Source organism: Thamnophis sirtalis, unplaced genomic scaffold (genome assembly GCF_051295495.1).
Source record: "Thamnophis sirtalis isolate CommonGarterSnake01/CBP01778 unplaced genomic scaffold, rThaSir2_p1.2 scaffold_3, whole genome shotgun sequence".
Taxonomy (NCBI): Eukaryota; Metazoa; Chordata; class Lepidosauria; order Squamata; family Natricidae; genus Thamnophis; species Thamnophis sirtalis.
This window is the reverse complement of record NW_028261383.1, coordinates 129,754,997-129,775,740: the sequence shown is the minus strand read 5'-3', so window position 1 is coordinate 129,775,740 and position 20,744 is coordinate 129,754,997. Positions and strand designations below refer to the sequence as shown.

Genomic DNA, 20,744 nt, shown 5'->3' with positions numbered 1-20,744 from the left:
GGACCTGTCCACCGAGAGGGACCTGAGGTCGGCAAACCAAGGCCGCCAAGGCCAATGTGGGGCAATCAGTACCACCTCCGCCTCCTCCCGTAAGATCCTTTGGATGACCCTGGGAATCAATGGCAAGGATGGAAAGGCATACAGCAGTCCCCGAGGCCACGGGCAGCGGAGAACGTCCACCCCCTCCGCTTTCTGAACTGGGTACCTGGAGTAAAACCTTGGGAGCTGAGCCTTGAGAGGGGTGGCAAATAGGTCGACCTCCGGATGTCCGAAAAGTTCCGCAACTGCCTCAAAGATTGCTGGTTGCAGTTTTCACTCCAAATTGTCCACCTCGGTCCGGCTGAGCCAGTCGGCCCTGACGTTGTCCACCCCTGCTATATGCTCCGCGGTTATCAAGAGTAGATTCCTTTCGGCCCAAAGCCCCAGTCTCTTGGCCTCCAGCATGAGGGACTTTGATCTGGTCCCGCCCGTCTGTTTATATGCACCTTGGTGGTTAAGAGCCGAGGTGGCGCAGTGGTTAAATGCAGCACTGCAGGCTACTGCTAGATCAGCAGTTCAGCGGTTCAAATCTCACCGGCTCAGGGTTGACTCAGCCTTCCATCCTTCCGAGGTGGGTAAAATGAGGACCCGGATTGTTGGGGGCAATATGCTGACTCTCTGTAAACCGCTTAGAGAGGGCTGAAAGCCCTATGAAGCGGTATATAAGTCTATTGCTATTGCTATTGCTATTGCTATGTTGTCTGTGAGTACTAGAATATGACTGCTCTTGACAGAGTGGCGGACCGACCTCAGCGGACCGCCCTGAGTTCCAGTCAGTTTATGTTGTGAGTCAATTCCGCCTGGCTCCATTGTCCCTGCACCATCTGAGTCTGCAGATGGGCCCCCCATCCAAACAGACTGGTGTTCGTTGTAACCATCACCCGGTCTGGAGTTCTAAAGAATTCTCCCTTGGTTATCTCCGGAGACGTCCACCATACTTCTGCTGGTAGGAGGACCTTGATCTGGGAGCAGCTCATGCACCTTTGCTGGAATGGTAAAAGGAACCATTGGAGGTCTCTGGTGTGGAAGCGCGCCCAAGGGACAATGCCAATGGCGGACACCATCGTGCCTAGCAACCTGGACAATGTAGCTAGAGATACCCTACGCTCCCTGGATACCCGGGAGGCCAGCTCCCTAAGATTGTGCTGCCTTTCAGATGACAGGGAAACTGTGCCTAACACTGTGTCTATCAAGGCTCCTAAATGAATCAGCCTAGTGGAGGGTGTAGATGGCTTTTAGCCAGATTAACCGAGAATCTGTGATCTCTTAAGGTTGACATGGTGATGTCTAAGTTCCATAGGGCACCCTTAAAGGAGGATGATTGCAACAGCAAGTCATCTAGATAGCATTGGATTCGTATAGGCATTAACCTCAGGAACACTGCCAATGCCGCCATTACCTTGGTGAAAACTCGGGGCCCAGAAGACAACCTGAAGGGTGAGCTAGGCCTAGGGTTAGTTCTTGCGGAAGGAGCACCCGCCGCCACCTCCTCCGCCCTCTCGAAAGGGCCACTTCTGCTGCCTGCCCCTTTGCTGCCTATCTGGTGGGTATCTCTGCCTGGAGGGGTATTCTCTCTGGTACTGCCTGAAACCCGAATACCCGAAATCAGACCCCTTGAAAGAATCCTGACCCCGGAAGGAAGACCCGTAGTCCTGACCACGGAAGGTGGAGCGTCTGGGGTAGGGTGTCGCCCTGAAGCTGGTCTTCCTTGGAGCGGTGGGAAGCACCTTCCGCTTGTCCTTGTTTTCTATTAAGAAGGGGTCCAGAGCTGCACCAAAGAGAGGACCTCCCATGAAGAGCGGCGACGCCAAGCACCATTTGTGTCATACGTCCGCTTGCCACTGTCGAAGCCAAAGCAACCTGCGGGATGCTACGGAAGAAGCAATCGCCCTGGATGCAAATCTGACTGCTGCTAGGGTGGCATCTGAAGAGAATTGAGTGGCTGCCACCAACTTGTTGATGTCCTGGTGTGCCCTGACATCTGCTATCGGGATTTGCTGTTGGAGATCTTGTAGCCACAGTAGTGAAGATCAGTTAAAGAAGGAGGCGGCAGCGTTTCCTCTAAGCTGCGCGCATGAGCGGCCGCGCAGGTAACAAAGAAACACCGCGCACAAGTTTCAAAGTGCAGCGCAGTGTTTTTTAATGTCTTTAAATGTGACTGAAAATATCCCCCTTCCCTCCCTTCTGAACTCTGATTTCTGATTGGTGAAATCAAGGAAGACTCTGCCCGGAGACCGATGACGCTGCAGAAGGGAGAATTCCCATTGGTCCTCTGGGGCTTCGTCAGTTCCTGGGAAAATGGGATTTGCTGGTTGTAGCCTGTGTTTCTCTGCACATCTGGGGTTTCTCAGGCATTGCCTCGTCTGAAGCCCCGTTCTGGGCTCAGCATTTTTTCTGCAATCCCTTCGCTTTGGGGAGAGAGGGAAGCAGCGTGGGATTGGACTGCCTGAGCCAAAGGGGTCCAGGGGTTCTTGAGACTTGATTTTTGAGCAGTACCAATCCTTTCCACTCTTTCCTTTTCCTTTCTGTCCTTCTTCTAACTTCCTTTCTTTTTCCTTTCCTTTCTCTTTTCCTTTCCTTTTTTCCCATTTCCTTTTCTTTCTCCTTTCCTTTCCTTTTTCCTTTCCTTTCTTTTTCCTTTCCTTTCTCTTTTCCTTTCCTTTTTTCCCATTTCCTTTTCTTTCTCCTTTCCTTTCCTTTTTCCTTTCCTTTCTTTTTCCTTTCCTTTCTCTTTTCCTTTCCTTCTTTTCCTTTCCTTCTTTTCCATTTCCTTTTCTTTCTCCTTTCCTTTCTCTTTTCCTTTCCTTCTTTTCCATTTCCTTTCTCTTTCCCTTTCCTTTCTCCTTTCCTTTCCTTCTTTTCCTTTCCTTCTTTTCCATTTCCTTTCCTTTTTCTTTTCCTTTCTCTTTTCCTTTCCTTTCTTCTTTCCCATTTCCTTTCCTTTTTCCTTTCCTTCTTTTCTATTTCCTTTCTCTTTTCCTTTCCTTTTTCCTTTCCTTCTTTTCCATTTCCTTTTCTTTTTCCTTTCCTTTCTTCTTTCCCATTTCCTTTCCTTTTTCCTTTCCTTCTTTTCTATTTCCTTTCTCTTTTCCTTTCCTTTCCTTTTTCCTTTTCTTCTTTTCCATTTTTTCTTTTTCCTTTCCTTTCTCTTTCCTTTCCTTTCTTCTTTCCCATTTCCTTTCCTTTTTCCTTTCCTTCTTTTCTATTTCCTTTCTCATTTCCTTTCCTTTCCTTTTTCCTTTCCTTCTTTTCCATTTCCTTTTCTTTTTCCTTTCCTTTCTCTTTTCCTTTCTTCTTTCCCATTTCCTTTCCTTTTTCCTTTCCTTCTTTTCTATTTCCTTTCTCTTTTCCTTTCCTTTCTCCTTTCCTTTTTCCTTTCCTTCTTTTCCATTTCCTTTTCTTTTTCCTTTCCTTTCTTCTTTCCCATTTCCTTTAATTTTTCCTTTCCTTCTTTTCTATTTCTTTTCTCTTTTCCTTTCCTTTCCTTTTTCCTTTCCTTCTTTTCCATTTTTTCTTTTTCCTTTCCTTTCTCTTTCCTTTCCTTTCTTCTTTCCCATTTCCTTTCCTTCTTTTCTATTTCCTTTCTCTTTTCCTTTCCTTTCCTTTCCTTTTTCCTTTCCTTCTTTTCCATTTCCTTTTCTTTTTCCTTTCCTTTCTCTTTTCCTTTCCTTTCTTCTTTCCCATTTCCTTTCCTTTTTCCTTTCTTTCTTTTCTATTTCCTTTCTCTTTTCCTTTCCTTTCTTCTTTCCCATTTCCTTTAATTTTTCCTTTCCTTCTTTTCTATTTCCTTTCTCTTTTCCTTTCCTTTCCTTTTTCCTTTCCTTCTTTTCCATTTCCTTTTCTTTTTCCTTTCCTTTCTCTTTTCCTTTCCTTTCTTCTTTCCCATTTCCTTTCCTTTTTCCTTTCTTTCTTTTCTATTTCCTTTCTCTTTTCCTTTCCTTTCTTCTTTCCCATTTCCTTTCCTTTTTCCTTTCCTTCTTTTCTATTTCCTTTCTCATTTCCTTTCCTTTTTCCTTTCCTTCTTTTCCATTTCCTTTTCTTTTTCCTTTCCTTTCTCTTTTCCTTTCCTTTCTTCTTTCCCATTTCCTTTCCTTTTTCCTTTCCTTCTTTTCTATTTCCTTTCTCTTTTCCTTTCCTTTCTCCTTTCCTTTTTCCTTTCCTTCTTTTCCATTTCCTTTTCTTTTTCCTTTCCTTTCTTCTTTCCCATTTCCTTTAATTTTTCCTTTCCTTCTTTTCTATTTCTTTTCTCTTTTCCTTTCCTTTTTCCTTTCCTTCTTTTCCATTTTTTCTTTTTCCTTTCCTTTCTCTTTCCTTTCCTTTCTTCTTTCCCATTTCCTTTCCTTCTTTTCTATTTCCTTTCTCTTTTCCTTTCCTTTCCTTTCCTTTTTCCTTTCCTTCTTTTCCATTTCCTTTTCTTTTTCCTTTCCTTTCTCTTTTCCTTTCCTTTCTTCTTTCCCATTTCCTTTCCTTTTTCCTTTCTTTCTTTTCTATTTCCTTTCTCTTTTCCTTTCCTTTCTTCTTTCCCATTTCCTTTAATTTTTCCTTTCCTTCTTTTCTATTTCCTTTCTCTTTTCCTTTCCTTTCCTTTTTCTTTCCTTCTTTTCCATTTCCTTTTCTTTTTCCTTTCCTTTCTCTTTTCCTTTCCTTTCTTCTTTCCCATTTCCTTTCCTTTTTCCTTTCCTTCTTTTCTATTTCCTTTCTCTTTTCCTTTCCTTTTTCCTTTCCTTCTTTTCCATTTCCTTTTCTTTTTCATTTCCTCTCTCTTTTCCTTTCCTTTCTTCTTTCCCATTTCCTTTCTTTTTTCCTTTCCTTCTTTTCTATTTCCTTTCCTTTCTCCTTTCCTTTCCTTTTTCCTTTCCTTCTTTCCCATTTCCTTTCCCATTTCCTTTCCTTCTTTTCTATTTCCTTTCCTTTTTCCTTTCCTTTTCTTATTTCCCATTTTCTTTCCTTTCCCTCCCCCTCCCCTCCCTTCCTTCCTGGGGGTCTGAGGGAGAGGGAGGGGACCCTTTTCCTCCTTGCCCCCCTCCCAACATCTGCTCTGATGGCAATTATGGCTAAAAAAAATTCAGGTGCTCAGGCATGAAAATGTGCTGCCCGAACACTATACTTTTCCGCACACATGGAAAAAAAATTAGAGGGAACATTGGGAGGCGGTGGTGGCTGCTTTCACTGACCAGGCCGCTGCTTGATGGCTCCTTTGTAAGGTGAGGTGAGCTTTCTTGTCTTCCAGTTTCAGAGCATCCTCTGGTTCTCCGGGCATGTTCGCAGGTGTATGCAGGACCGTGACAGGTACATCGATAGTGGTTTGCGACAACACCTGAGCCATGTCCTTGTCCACATTGAAAAAATGTTTTGATTGTGGATGTGGGCATCAGGCTTGAGGTGGGAGATGCTCATTGTCTTTTGATCAGGTCAAGGAAGGACTTGGGTGTGGGTACCGTGTCGGCCTCCACAGACTGCTCCTCAAATATGGTCTCTGCCAAGAAGCCCTGAGGATGCATTGGTGGTTCTGATGGCCTGTTGCCAAGTTTGGCAGCTGTCTTCGCCTTGAAGAGTAAGGATTTGTACAAGGAAGGCTGGAACAATCCGGAACTGGTAGGCTTCGAAGGAGGCATGTCCTCGTCCTCAGAGTCTATCTTCTCTGATTTCACCTTCTTCGGATTCAGACTCGCTGTTCTTCCGAGACGAAATAGGGGACTCAAAGGGGTGTCCCCTGGGCCTCCAGCCCCTCAGGAACCATGGATAAGGGTGCCATGTGAGGCTGCCTCTGGGGCTGTTGGAAAGCAGCAGCCATGCACTGTTGAAAAGCCCTCATCATCATGTCCTGAAAATTTGGTACTCCTGAGGTGGGTACTTGACTGGCCCCAATACCTGCAGGTGTTGGAGGGAGGGCTTGTGGGGAAGGCCCCGTGGTGTGTGGGGGTGATTGCCATCCCTGGGCTGCACCCCAGATGCCCGAGGTGTCAAGGAAATCCTCACTTGTAGGGAGGGATCCTCCTCTGTAGTCCTGCTGGGTGAAGAAGGCCCTGGTAGTTTCTCATCAGACCCCAGACCAGGAGGAGCCTTCCTGCTCTTGGCCTTGTGACATATTCGCTCTAAAGCCTTATGCCTCTGCCTTTCATATTTAGAGCCAAGTTTGGGAGGCTTGGAGCCAGCACTTGCCTCCTTAGCTGCCTTGAAGGAAAGATGCCTAGTTTTTCTTTTTGCCTTGCCATCCCCTCCCTTGGAAGAACCTTCGGGGGTAGGTTCTGACCTTGGGGGCTCTTCTGCTCCTCCGGTGGGGAAGAGAAACGAGGACCTGGCTCCTGCCGGTGTCTTCTGGGTTGCTGCTATCTTGGATCATGTGTTCAAAATGGCGATTTGCGCCAAATTTCAAAGCTCCATTTCTCCAGCTGGCTTGAAAAGCAGCTTATCTCTCTCTCTCTCCCCCTGCCTCCTGCACTCGTTTCCTGGCTCCACCGGCCGCTCCGGTGCTTAGGAAAAGTGCGGGCCCTCTGTGACGTTTAAAACTCCGCGGTTCATCGCTCGACCCCTGCGGGGAGAGGCGGAGCACTCCTGCACTGTTTCAGGGCTTTTGACTGGCTGCTGCTTAAAGAAGCGGCATGCTGGCGCCTCGTTAGGCTTTTTTCTTTTTCCCTCCTGAGTGGCTGCAGGATTCCTCCTAGTGGCCAAATCTGTCCGCCGCCCTTGCAGGCTAATGGCGAGTACCGCTACCCCCGCCAGGGATTTTGCTGGCTGCCAAGGTACTCATGCCCCTGAGGAATAGTAAGTTGCAATTTAAATCAGTCTCTCTTTCTCTCTCTTGCAAAGTAACTGGGTATTACCTGGTGACTAGGGCGTGGCCTAAAGAGCTTATCGGACTCAGTCCAATCAACGAGGACAAGGTTAAACCATCCTGGATACTCCTCCCCTCACTATGGAGAACAAGTGTTGCATCGCTGCTGGGCAAATGCCACTCCTTTACAGACTGTGTTGTTGTTGTTTTTTTGCATGAAAGAGAGGAGGAGGGGGAAGAGGAGGAGAGATGGAGAAGAAGGAGAAAATATCACAAAGTATAATGACCTGCAAATAGAAGTGGAATGACTGCGGCAAAAGAAAGTTTACCAACTTTTATAGTACCAATAACACTACTTTTGGATGCAATCCTAAAACATCTGGAACACCACTGAAACACAACCATTCAAAAAAATCACCATCAGTCAAATGCAAAAGACAAATACTTGAAACAGCTTACATCCAGCGATACCCTTAATGTCATCAGAAAACAACACCTGCATTTCCCAGATCCTTGGGAAGGACTTCATAGGTGGATAAAAATGCCAAATCCACCCTAAACATCTGGATGACTGTGCAATCAACCATTATTATTATTATTATTATTATTATTATTATTATTATTATTATTATTATTATTATTATTATTCAATCTCTGATGTCAGCTTTACAATATAAAAAAATAGGGAAACAGAAATAGTTTAAATGAATAAATCATCAATTTCAGATAACTCCAATCATTCCAAATTTGGAATAATTCCACTGGAATATTATATTTGATTATGCATAAACTGCATTGTGATGTGCCTCCAGTGCCAGTTCTTACCTTTCCTAGGTTATCTGCATGCTTCCGATAATCTGTCTCTTCAGCCTAAAATAGAAAAGAAACATATCAATGGTAAAGACATTTCAGTGGCCCATCCAACAAATGAAAAAAAACATATGGAACTCCAAGTTAGGTACAGCAGGCCTGCCATTCTTCAACTTTGCTCAATCCCCACCCTCCCTCTTGAGATTAGTGCTGATTCCTGCTAACTACATGGACAACTCCATGAAGTTTTCTTGGCAGCATTTTTAGAAGTGGGTTGCCACTGCCTTCTTTCTGAGTGCTGAGAAATAACATACCCAGCTGACTACTGTATTTTAGGCAGGACTAGAACTTAAGACACCCAGATTCTACACTAAACCAGTTCTCATTAAACATTTTATACCCATGTAAAGAAAATCTCTCAACCACAAAAAGTACAGTTATGCAAAACTTTAAAAGCATGCTTTGTTCTAACCACACCTCGAGCTTTACAAGACAATGTGTACTTTGTCCCCATGCCTAAAAAAAACCAAAACTGCCATGTTACTTTTAATCACATCACTCCAAGCCCTCTTAGGTCTACCAGAACTGTGGAATGAAGCCTGAGGAGACACAGAGCGAATTATGTTTCCTCCGTGCTTTAATGAGGTGAAATGTATTGACCTCATAGTATGAAATGACTTCTTGTTTAAAGGACAGATACTTTACATACTTCTAGAAACTAGCTCAGAAACTAGCTTCAGAAGTAAAGTATGGCCTTCCAACTTCAGCCACAGAAACACACAGACTAAATATATTCTTAGCCCAACTAAATTGCCCATTTAGTAAACTGTCATAATTTAAGCACTATTTCATAAGTATACATAAATGCCATTGCCTAAATTAAATCTTGATCCATTTGCCAGGTAAGGCAACCTGACCTCTCTTTCCAAACCCCACCCTTAACTGATGATCCACATTTCAATGGTAAGTTTTTTTTGTTTCCTTCTTGGCAGTACATGGCATTGTATCCACTTCAAACAGCACTTCCCTAAACTTACACTTTTACTTTGTTTTGGCGTCTGCTGCCTGTATCAAACAGCAATAATCCTGGAATCATATCAAAGAATAATCAGAGAGCTTACAAATGCCCCAAGATTCATTTGAGAAACTCAACTCTGTAATCCAAAAAGCATCCGTACATCCTTCATTCAGAGTATTGAAGGAATTGGAGCATCTTGGAACTCGCGAAGCCATTTTTCACTTACAATGTTGCTGTGATGGGCCTTGGTCATAAGCAACATCCGGCCAACCAGATCTGTAGTGGACACTCCCTGGGTCCGTTTACATTCCCTGCAACAAGACAAGATTCAGATAAGATGGGAATTTTGCTATCCACTATTCACAATGTTTGCAAAGTCTTTCCCTCTAAATATTTTTGTTTGTCTGGGAATATCTTGGCAAACTTGTTTTTTTCCTTATTTTTTAAAAAAAAATGTTTTGAGTTTTTAACAAGAAAATAACCTTCTTAATTGTTGATACAGAACACTAAACAGTAACCCACTATTTCCATGTTTCCCTCCTCAATCCTTTCTGTTAAGTTACTAATAAATTCCATGGCTTTTGGATTAAAGGATTTGCAATCGTCACTTTTTCATATTCATAACAGCTAAGGACAAAACCAGATCAATATAGTATTAATCTAATACAACATTCAAAAATTATAGAGGAGAAGCTATGGATACAATGAAAACAAAATTAACAGAGCATTTCAGGATCTCTGAGCAGAATAACATAAATAGGGTTTTACCTATATCTCCCAGCTTTCTTCACTTCCTCATAAGTATCCTTGCCATCTGCAGTTAGTGTGATGTCATCTATTAAAAAAAAACACTGCTGACAAATTGGAGGAGCTGCTTAGGTACTCTAATCAGCAAATTCCTATAATATGCATTTTAATTATAGTAAACAGGCATGCAAGCTGTTTTCTCTAAGAGCGAAGTTATCGCTAGTTATCTTTCTCAATCTTGAAGATAATCACTATAATCCAGCAATGCTGTAGGAAGGCTCAGGCTGCAAAACCTGACTTACAGAATGTATTGATCTCCATTACATTTCTGTTCTCAAAAGCAACATGTTGTACTATTATCAACCCATACTTGTGAAGCTTTATAACGTTATACCAGCTGCACAAAAAATGAGGACGATGTATATTAACAAAGATAACAAAATAAATTGACCATTTAATTTAACCAGCAAGACAGACTTCTAGTAGATAGGTATGTATGTAGTGAGAGAGAGAGAGAGAGAGAGAGAGAGAGAGAGAGAGAGAGAGGGAGGGAGGGAGGGAGGGAGGGAGGGAGGGAGGGAGGGAGAGAGAGGGAGAGAGAGAGAGAGAGAGAGAGAGAGAGAGAGAGAGAGAGAAGTGGGTACATCAGGCTCCGGTACTCACCCCCGTGTACACAGAAGTCACAGTTGTATTTATCCAGAGTTTCCAGTGTTGTGACATAAGGAGCTCCCTCAACAATCTCATCTACCCACTTGATGGCCTTCACCATTTTGTATCTTTCTTCTTGAGTAAAGACAGGGGGGCCTTTATGTTTGGATATTTCATCTATGATTCAGTATAAAAAGGAAGAGAAAAAGAGGTGATTATCAGGCCTGTGTATACATCCCATGCCACTGTTAATTTCCCCAAAACTCCTACAGAAGGAAACAGATTTTAAAAATCTGGATAGCCTTTAAAAATTCAATAGTGAGCTTCAATTAGTTGGCCCCAGGAGGGCAATCTCTGACTGTTCAGTACTACAAGAGGGTAAAGACTTTGAAGCAGGATTGTTTTTCTTCTGATTAGACAATTGCCAATTGTTTATAATAATTTAATTTTTTTTAAAAAAAATAGTACTATTTTATGAGGGACATATACATTGATCCTTGTTTAACTATATTGCTCATTCAGAAAGAAGCTTAAGTAGGGTACAGTATCAATTTTCTTGACAATGAATATGAATATTCCAAGTACAGAATTTAAATACTGATTATTCTGGGAAACATAACATAGCTTACTATTAAGATTATCATCCAAAAATACCAAATCTTCCAAACACATTGTGAATGACATTGTATATGCCAGACTGTCAATCCATATTTCATTGAGGAGTCATGATTTTCTGACACAAAGATGCAGAAATATCCCAGCCTTTTCCTATATTCCGGGGATAGAAATTCTGAATTCTTTTAAAACATAAAGAAAGAACTGGAGGAGGGAAAAAAGCTATACACCAAGAATTGGGAAGCTGGGATTCTGTCTTAACTCTGCAGCAGCCTCAAAATTAATACACTGAAATACTCAGGAAGCAAGGAAGCCAATTCAAGGGGAATATAAAATAAAATAAAGAGAACAACTAATGACAGAGGAACATAGTTGTCAATGGTTTTCTTATTTATAATTATCAGAAAGATTTAAAATACATAAAATAATTAATTGTAGTGAACAATATAAGCCACAATTTGAAATGAAATTTTATATAAATGATGAATATCTTCATTTAGCAGTTGCTAAAATGTATAAACCTTGAATAAAATTTGCAATAGAAGAAAGTCAAAGAATTTAAAGTAGGCTTCAATTTTGATTATAATATACAGATCTAACAATGGGAAAATATGTGATTTAAAGACTAAAATTTACCTTGTGTTACAATTTTAGAAATTTTATTAAATTATGTAGTGTTGGTATATGGCACCCGAAAAATTATCCAAAATGTATAAATATTCTTCAAATTTATGTTGGAAATGTGAACAATTTTTTTATCATGCTTGATGGATGTGTAAAAAAGCTAGAAAACCTTGGCCTCAAATACATACAGTGATTCAAAGATTGAACATTTCCTCTGGAGACTGATGTATATAAATAGTTAAAAAAAGAGCCAAGGAGCACTGTTTTACAGTGAGATTATTGTATGCACAAAGTTTGAAAGATCTGGCAAATACCTGTAAATGGAGGAAATAGTTGATGAAGATGATAAGAACTTGCTGAAAGAGATATTGACTTGTTTGATTAGAGAAATACAATATATACGTTTATTGCTGAAGAGAAATCCCTTATGGACTTTTTGCCAAAAGAAAAAAAATAATTTATGTTTTAGGCTTTGATGATTAAACAGGATAGATTATAGAAAGAAGACAGTTATGATGTAACTTTAGAGAGAAGTTAATATATAATTGTACTTACAGCTGGTGTGGAAAAGATTGGAAGCTATTTTATGTGTTTCTTTATATCTTTTTTCCTGCATGTACTGTATATGTGTGTGTATATGTATATGCATATAAACTAAAACACAAGTAAAAATATTTACGGTAGCTAGGAATGTTGCATTGTTTAATCTTTCTGTTATGTGTTAAAAGTGTCCTGGTTCTGAAATTTTATTTTGTACAAGTTTGTTAATTATTTGTACTTCAGCTTTTATGCATATCCTCAGTTTGTACACGAGACAATAATTTTAGAATCTTCCTGATCGTTAATGATTAATTTGAAGCTTCCAGCAACATACTTGTAATTGTGGTAAAATGCTTATTTGTAGCAGACTAGTAAATCCTGTGGTCTGTTGGGAGTATTACAATTCTTATGTAAATGTTCTTTTCAATAAAACTATTTTGAATAGCTTTATAACTGGTCTCAGTCATTATTAAATTCTGGCATTTTGGGACATTTAAAATTGAATAGCTTATAGCTATTATAACATTTCTTTCTTTCTTTCTTTCTTTCTTTCTTTCTTTCTTTCTTTCTTTCTTTAATAAAGTTTGATTTGGTGTATATCTTATAAGATTGGTCTATCTCCTAAGGGTGAGAGAGCAAGGGATGAATTCTCTTGTTATGTATTTTTGAGCTACATGGCAAGGACGTGTTATATTAAAATTATTCAATTTTTTGCATTTAATTTTTTTTCATGTTTCACTCACTAGAAAGAGAGCACATATTGTCAAAGCCGTATGTCTCTCATTCACTGACAAAGGGGATGAATGTTAGTAAAATTACTCTAGAAAGTAGGCTGTGGCACTGTGAATTACCAAGTTTCCACTTGAAAGCTAACATGGGGCCAGTAAGTGAAGACCCATACAGCTTCAGGAGAAAAAGTGCTGAGACCTCCAGCATCTGTTTCTACAGGGTCAGTGGTGGGTTCCTACTGGTTTGGACTGATTCAGCTGAACTGGTAGTGGTTTGGCGGCCTGGGTTGCTGGAACTGGCAGCAACCCAGGCCTACCATGCCCCCGAACCGGTTCCTCAGGTGGTGCTGTAGGCGCCGCCATCTTGTTTTTCAGCACTGCACATGCGCAGAATTTTAATTGCACTGTGCATGTGCACGTAGCACGCATCAAGCACGCGCTCACGCGTAAAGTGCACACATGAGCAAACCAGCAGTAGTGTCTGCCAGAACCCACCCCTGTACAGGGTCAACTGTTGTGCTATCTATTATTTACCAGTAAATTTAACAATATTAAGAATGAAGTCAGATTAGGAGATTACTAAGAACTAAGGTTCTTACGGCATTAAACTAAATAATTCCAAGAAAGATGAATCACACTAAAGTAAAATCAATCCAATGTGTAACCATGTTCTTCTAAGATGAAATGTAGTTTGTTTTGATTTGGTTTGGTGTATTGGGTATGCTCTACAATGCTCCACACTTTGAAAAGTATAGTTGATGGCAATCTTTTGAAGATTCACAGAATACCCCAAAAATCATGCCACTAAAATTTGGTGGCACATTAATGACAATCAGCAATGTAATTTTCCACATTTTTAAAGTGAAATTGATATCAGTTTCACTTAAAAAATCCAAACAGCCAAAAATGTTTAAAAAGAAAAAGGATTGAAAATTACTAACCCTAACCCTCTGATGATGTCACCATGTCAGTATCATGGTCCATGCATGACCCTCAGCAGCTGAAAAGAAAAATGAAAATGAAAGTATGGCTCTTGGATCCAAACAGGATGACTATTCCTGTTTCAAAGTTAGTGCAATGTGTGAACCCAATCAACTCAATAAACAATAGTTAAAATTCATAGCTTAGCAAGATATATGAATCCAGCCATCTCCTATAACAGGAATTGGTTTGGAGCATTATTGAGTATGTTGGTTTAAATACATTTAAGCTAAGGAAAACATATCTCTCTACTCCCATTTTTAATGTACCTTTGTTCTTTTTTCTCTGTGTCCATCATGTTTCAGTTGGGAGTTAATGAAGTCTTTTTAAAAAAAAATAGCTGTAGACAATTTTCTTTCTTTCCTACCTGATTTTAAAGAGTATAATTGGGCATACTTCAGTAAAATATTGGGACGAAAAGAATGGACTGAACTTGAAAGCTAAAGATTTATACAATTCTATTCTAGCTATTGTATTATATGAGTTTGCTATTTACTTATTTATTTTTTCAGGTCGTAAGGTGGGTTTTGCTGGAAAGAAAATGTTTGATTCCAACTCTCATGAAAATCTAACATTGTGGGATTATGCCTATTTAAAAATTCTGGAAGATTTTTTGGGGGGGAGAACTTGCTTTTTTTCGCTTTCCTTTTTTCCTCCACTTAGTTCATTAGTCTTTTCCTTTTATTTATGAAAGATTTCCTATAATGGCATTATACAGCATTATAGTTTATATGTAAGTTTGTTATCACATGCTATCAGCTATAATATCTTTATAAAATCTAATAAGAAAATAAAGAAAACAAATATTAATAACATGAGAGAGCAATTTTGGCAGACCAAGGATTGCACATGATCTGACTGACCTACCTTGACTAATTTCTGAAAAGTGGACAAAAAATAGAAAACATGAAATAATAAAACAGTTAAAAATTGACAAAATCACCATCAGTCAAATGCAAAAAGCCGCACTGCTTGGATCTGCACGCATATTACGAAAATACGTTACGACGTCCTAGGCCCATGGGTGGGGCCCGACTAGTAACCAATGCCAAATCCGGCGAAACAACTGGCCACTGTGATACAATTGTATTATAATAATAATAATTTAAACTGAAGTAGTTGTTATGATTAGTCTTGTTGTATTTAATATTTTTTTCTGTCTATCATGTTAAAAATATAATTCATCTCAAAATGTTGGAGAGATCTTTGGGAAAGTAGCCAAGATTTTGCGGAGATTGCAGGTTTTATACCATCAACCTACCTCCAATTGAAGTTTGATCATGTCAATTGAATTCTTAATTGAAGATAGGCCAAGATCTAAATGAAGCCGCAGAACTGATGGGAGTCTTGTAGATCACAGATGACAATATCAGATTAGATTGATATGTATGTTGGTTGAAAGGATTTTTTTCTCTTCCTAGATTTTCCCACAAGTGCATTGTCTGGTTTTTTCTTTTCTTTTGATGAACTGAATGTTGATCCATTAATTGCGATATTAATTAAATACGACCAACCAGCTTGTTGCCTAAGCTTATCTTGGGATAAAAGAGGGTGACTGACTCAAAGTCACCCACCTGGTTGCTATGCCTTAACCACTAGACAAAACTGCCTGAAGTGAATATAAGAGCCAATTAGGCCTAAAGGGTAGAGCACCTGGCTAGATGGCAGGAGACTGTGAGATCTAGTCCCACCTTAGTCATGAAAACTGCCTGGATGAGTTTGGGCCAGGTCCTCTCTCAGCCCAAATCACACCAAAAGGTTGTTATTGTGGGGGAAATAGGAGGAGGAAGGAGTATAGTGTGTGTCCACCGCCTTGAGTTATTTATAAAAATAATAAATGTGGGATAAACAAACAAGCAAATCACAATTTCAGAAAGTATTCAAAGGCATCAGACTTCTAAAAAGAAAAATAGTAATGCAGTTTCCTTACCATCTGTGTGGACACCCACAATCAGATAATCTCCCATTGCACGAGCTTGTCGCAATTGATTGGAATGTCCATAGTGTACCATATCATAGCTACAAAGAAACAAACAAAACCAAAAGTAACAAAGGAACTTCTGTAAAGGCATGTCAATGCTTGTTTTCACAATATTCCACTATTAGCATGCACAGAACATAACAGTCCTCAAAAACAAAGAATTTCTTCACTGTACCATCAACAGTGCTTTTTAGTGGTGTCTACAGAATTGGAAGCTTTCAGCATCTGCCCCTTTTGTACAGTGTCAAGAAGCACATACAAAAAGGGTGGAGCTTGCATTGCAATTATGAAGCTCTTTCATCATTCCTTCCCTTTGCTCCCCTTACTTCACATGACTACTCACAAGCAGCAAATTATAAATTTATTTTCAATTATGTTGCTGGAAATTTATCCATTATTACTGGTTTTTCTGGTATTTTTTTTATTCCTCGGCACCTCAAATTTTCTAATAAATGGAAAGTATGTGTATAATCAATACATTTAGATATACTTTTACAGTATTTCCAAAGAGCCATAGGTAAAAAGTCCAAATATGCTTAGAATTTGAAAATAGTTTTCTGACCTGAATGGGAAACAGCCCTCACTGGAAAAAAAAATTAAATCCAATCAATTTCTCAGATATCAGAAATTCTGAGAAAAGAAAATGAAGGAAAAAACCTTCTTTTAAGGCAGAGCTGTCAAACTCGCGGCCTACAGACCGGATGTGTTATGTGCTGGCCACACCCAGGTCCAGTTTAGACAAGAGAGAAAAAGTCACGATACATCATTTCATGACGCCATGACAATGCGAGTTTGACATCCTTGTTCTAAGGTGTTCACAAAATACTTAATATTTTAAATGTATTTAAGAACTTTTTAAACTCAGTACACATTGGACTCATTCCTTGTAATGGTATGTTCATAACATACTGGCAATTCTACCTTCATTTGGCTATTTGCCTTTTAATAAGCTTTTTAAATATAAACATTGCCCAATTTTAGCCTTGCTTCTGTTTTCCACCTGCCAATGGATGTGAGTGTCTTAGCTAACGATGAAAACTTGGCTGGGTATTTTCAAAATTAAGAAAAAAAAAGGAATTTTGGGGGAATTGCTAGCATAACTTAAAAAGGAGTTGGTTCAGATAGAATCCAATGTACATATCCATAGTCTATCCCAAATTCCATTTAAGCTTCACTGGTAAAAATGCATCTTGAATCCTGTCACATTTATAACTCCTTTCTTTTTTTTCTGCTGTTTTTAAAATTTCCCTAATGAAATAAACTAGATGGTTTGCACACTTTTTTGGTTAGCTTAAAATTCAGCTCAAATAAAATCTAAGTTTCCACAATTACATTTCTCATTTATAATTTCTCAATATCAGATATGATATTGTTGTTATTATGGAAACTTGGTGGGATGAAACCCACAAATGGAACATACAGCTAAAGGAATTTAAATTATTTAAAAGAAATAGACCAAATAAAAGAGAAGGTGGAGTTGCACTATATATAAGAAACAACTACATTTCTACAGAAATAGAGCACAATAATGATGAAAATTAGCTTGAATGCATTTGGGTCAATATTAAAGGGGGAAAATGTCATTGCCATAGGTCTATAGTATACTATAGGCCAACTAACCAAACAGAGGAAGATGAACTTTTTGCTAGTCAGCTAACTAAGGTGTATAGTAAGCATACCACAATAGCAGTGGGGGATTTTAACTACCCTGACATCAATTGGGAGACAAACTCTTCACCAAGTGGAAGATCCAACAGGTTCCTAACAAACTTAGCAGACAACTTTGTTTCCCAAAAAGTAGAGAAGAGAACAAGAGGATCAGCCATATTTTTCTCACCAAAAGAGATGAAATGATAGAAGGTGTTGAAACTACAGGAACATCCGGGGGTGGGGGTGGAGTGATAATTCAATATTGGAATTCAACATTATGCAACTACAAGCAATAAAACGAAGTCAAACTAGAGTCTTGGAATTTAAGAGAGCTAATTTCAATAAACTTAAAGAGAGCTTAGAGAGGGAAGGATTCCATGGATGAGAATCCTCAAGGGGAAAACAACTCAGGAAGCTTGGGAAATTTTCAAAAGTGAGTTTATAAAAAACCAGTCCATCACAATACCAATGTAGAAGAAAAATAACACTCTCAAAAGAAAACAGCGTCGCTGCATAAAGAACTCTCTGACAAATTGAAAGATAAAAAGGACAAGTATAAAAAGTGGAAAGAGGGGCACATAACTAAGGCAGAATATCAGCAAATAGCCTGAGTCTGCAAAGATGAAGTGAGGAAACTAAGGCTCACAACGAACAAAGGCTTGCGACAAAACAAAAACAGAAAAAGCTTCTTCCAACATGCGAAAAACAAGAAAAAAGTCAAGGAAACAATTGGTCCATTGCTGGGAGAAAGTGGCAAGAGCTCAAAAACACTGAATTATATCTTTCAAAGATCCAGGAGCACCGGGGAACTGCCAGAAGACTGGAAAAGAGCTGATGTGGTTCCCATCTTCAAAAAAAGTGGGGGGGGGGAATAAATCCAGGAAATTACAAATCCAGTGGTGGATTAAGGCTCACTAGTGCCATAAGCACTGACAAATCTTATCTCCCCTCCTTTGTACATAGTGTACAAATCTTCATTGTTTTTTTTTCTTTCTGAACTTTGTGGTGCCCACTTTGGGCCTGGTTCCCTAAACATGTGCTTAGTCTGCTTAATGGTTAATACACCACTGTACAGACTTATCAACCTGACTTCAATACCTGGGAAGATTCTGGAAAAGATAATCAAGCAATGAATCAGCAAACACCTAGAAGCAAACAATGTAATAACCAAAAACCAACATGGGTTATTCAAAAACAGATCATGCCAGACTAATCTTATTGCTTTCTTTGACAAAGTGACAAAATTAGTGGACCAGAGGAATGCTTGGACTTCAGTAAGGCATTTGATAAAGTGGACAATAACCTACTACTTCACAAATTGAAAAATGTGGGTTAGACAGCATCACCACCAGATGGATTTGTAACTGGCTGACCCACTGCATGCACTCGATGTGTAGTCCTCAATGGAACTGCATCTACATGGAGAGAAGTATGCAGTGGGGTACCCTAAGGCTCTCTTTTAGGCCCAGTACTCTTCAACTTCTTCATCAATGATTTGGATGAGGACATAGATGGGGAACTCATCAAATTTGTAGCTGACACCAAGCTAACAGGAAGTGTCAACAGTCCAGAAGATCCGCTTAACATACAGAAGGATCTTGATGGACTTGAATGTTGGCTGCTATCTAATAAAATGAAATTCAATGGTGAAAAGAGTAAGGTTCTACATTTAGACAAGAAAAATGAAATGCACAGGTACAGTATAGGTGGTACCTTGCTCAATAGTAGTAACTGTGAGAGTGATCTTGGGAATCCTACTGGACAATCATTTAAATATGAGCCAGCAGTGTGCAGCAGCTACCAAAAAAGCCAACATAGTTCTAGGCTGCATAAACAGAGGGATAGAATCAAGATCATGTGAAGTGTTAATACCACTTTATAATGCCTTGGTAAGGCCACAATTGGAATAGTGCATTCAGTTTTGGTCACCGCAATGTAAAAAAGATGTTGAGACTCTAGAGTGCAGAGAAGAGCAACAAAGATGATTAGGGGACTGGAGGCTAAAACATATAAAGAATGGTTGCTGGAATTGGTTATGTCTAGTTTGATGAAAAAAGGGACTAGGGATGACATGATAGCAGTGTTCCAATATCTCAGGGGCTGCCACAAAGAAGAGGAAGTTAAGCTATTCTCCAGAGCACCTGAGGGCAGGCCAAGAAGCAATGGGTGGAAACTAATCAAGGAGAGAAGCAACTTAGAACTAAGGAGAAATTTCCTGACAGTAAGAACAATTAATCAGTGGAACAAATTGCCTCCAGAAGTTGTAAATGCTCTAACACTGGAAGTTTTTAACATGATGGATAATCATTTGTCTGAAGTGGTATAGGGTTTCTTGCCGTAGAAGACCTCCTGAAGTAGAAGACCTCCAAGATCCCTTCCAACTCTGTTATTCTATTTAGTACAGCTTCTCTGATTGATAATGACTAGAAAGAGTAAATGAAAGAGTAGAATGAAAGCATTCTACAAATAATTGTGCCTAAATAAATTAATACAGGATATTTTATTTTGCTAAGATAAACGAATTACTTTTTCCAAGCTAAAAAGAAAAGTGTGTAAGTGGAAAGATGGATTACAATACATATTAATAAAATAAAAATACAGTTCCAGGAGAATTTCAAACCTTCAGGTTTAATTTGGCTGTATCCCAGATGTTAGCAAATGCCAAGCAGTTTCTAATGGGGCCCACACCTATCATATGGCAATGCAGAAGAGCCTTAGTGCTTGCGTTCCCAGGAGTTATCTTCCAAGACTCATATGACTCTAAATCCAGTTTCCATGACAACTTCTGGAACAGTTCCAGATCCTTTTGTCCCCTTCCTCTGTAACTCAACTAGGATATGGCTGATATTAGCAGCATTTGCAATTTAAAAATCCTCCCAGACAAGTATTACAGGATGTTTGATTCACTTGCATATATTTATAATAAATAAATACATTTTCTATAATGATCTCATTGCCAAATATAATATTTTACTTCATCTTCCTGATATCATGAAGCTATTGATTACTTCCTATTGTTGCGTGGCATTCTCCCAACTAGTTTGTTTCCTTTCTAACTTATTTTACCAAAACTAAAAGGTCCCTTAGACATTCATTTAATTCAATAATTTTTCGCTGCAGTCTTCATGTTAGAAAGATAGTCATAGAAACTGCAATTCTATAAAACTGTTGAATTCCAACAATTGACTTTATATACGTTGACAGAAAAGAACAGGAAATGCAGGCTATTACTTCTTCCAATGGTTTACCACTATTGTACCAATTTGACCTGTGGCAATATAAGTTAATTTAGGCCGGTGATAAAAATCATGAGTAGATAAAAGCAAATTGTTTTTCATGGTTAAACACGGTAGGTTCCCGGAATGTTTGGTAATCTCAAAGTATGTCTTTGTGGGCAACTCGTGTTTATAAGCCTATCTAAACTCCAAAGTCCTTTTGACATAGTATGAGGAAGAGTACACCCAGTCCTTTGACAGGGGTTAATATTAAAAAGCTGTTTCAGAAACAAGTGAGTCAGGAGATAAAGAGGAATCCCAGAAGAACATATTAACCACAGCTACCAACTACTACTGGAACTTTGCTGGCTGC

The 20,744-nt window shown here is 39.4% G+C and overlaps 1 protein-coding gene and 1 pseudogene across 2 annotated transcripts in view; both read right to left on the bottom strand.

Annotated features, from left to right (window-relative positions):
- The window catches only part of PCYT2 (phosphate cytidylyltransferase 2, ethanolamine), a 38,613-nt gene that overhangs the window by 17,028 nt on the left and 841 nt on the right, over nt 1-20,744 (bottom strand). Inside the window, exons 1-6 of one of the 2 annotated variants that reach the window (XM_087710089.1) lie at nt 15,456-15,511; nt 13,486-13,544; nt 10,053-10,214; nt 9,411-9,477; nt 8,869-8,953; nt 7,640-7,684 (exon numbers count right to left, since the gene is read on the bottom strand). In XM_087710089.1, the coding sequence (XP_087566215.1) occupies nt 7,640-7,684; nt 8,869-8,953; nt 9,411-9,477; nt 10,053-10,158 (303 nt within the window). In that variant the 5' untranslated portion in view covers nt 10,159-10,214; nt 13,486-13,544; nt 15,456-15,511. Of the gene's footprint in view, nt 1-7,639; nt 7,685-8,868; nt 8,954-9,410; nt 9,478-10,052; nt 10,215-13,485; nt 13,545-15,455; nt 15,545-20,744 lie in introns of those variants that run through there. The other variant, XM_087710088.1, reaches the window with a different exon arrangement.
- On the bottom strand, nt 17,465-19,573 carry LOC148048176 (uncharacterized; annotated as a pseudogene).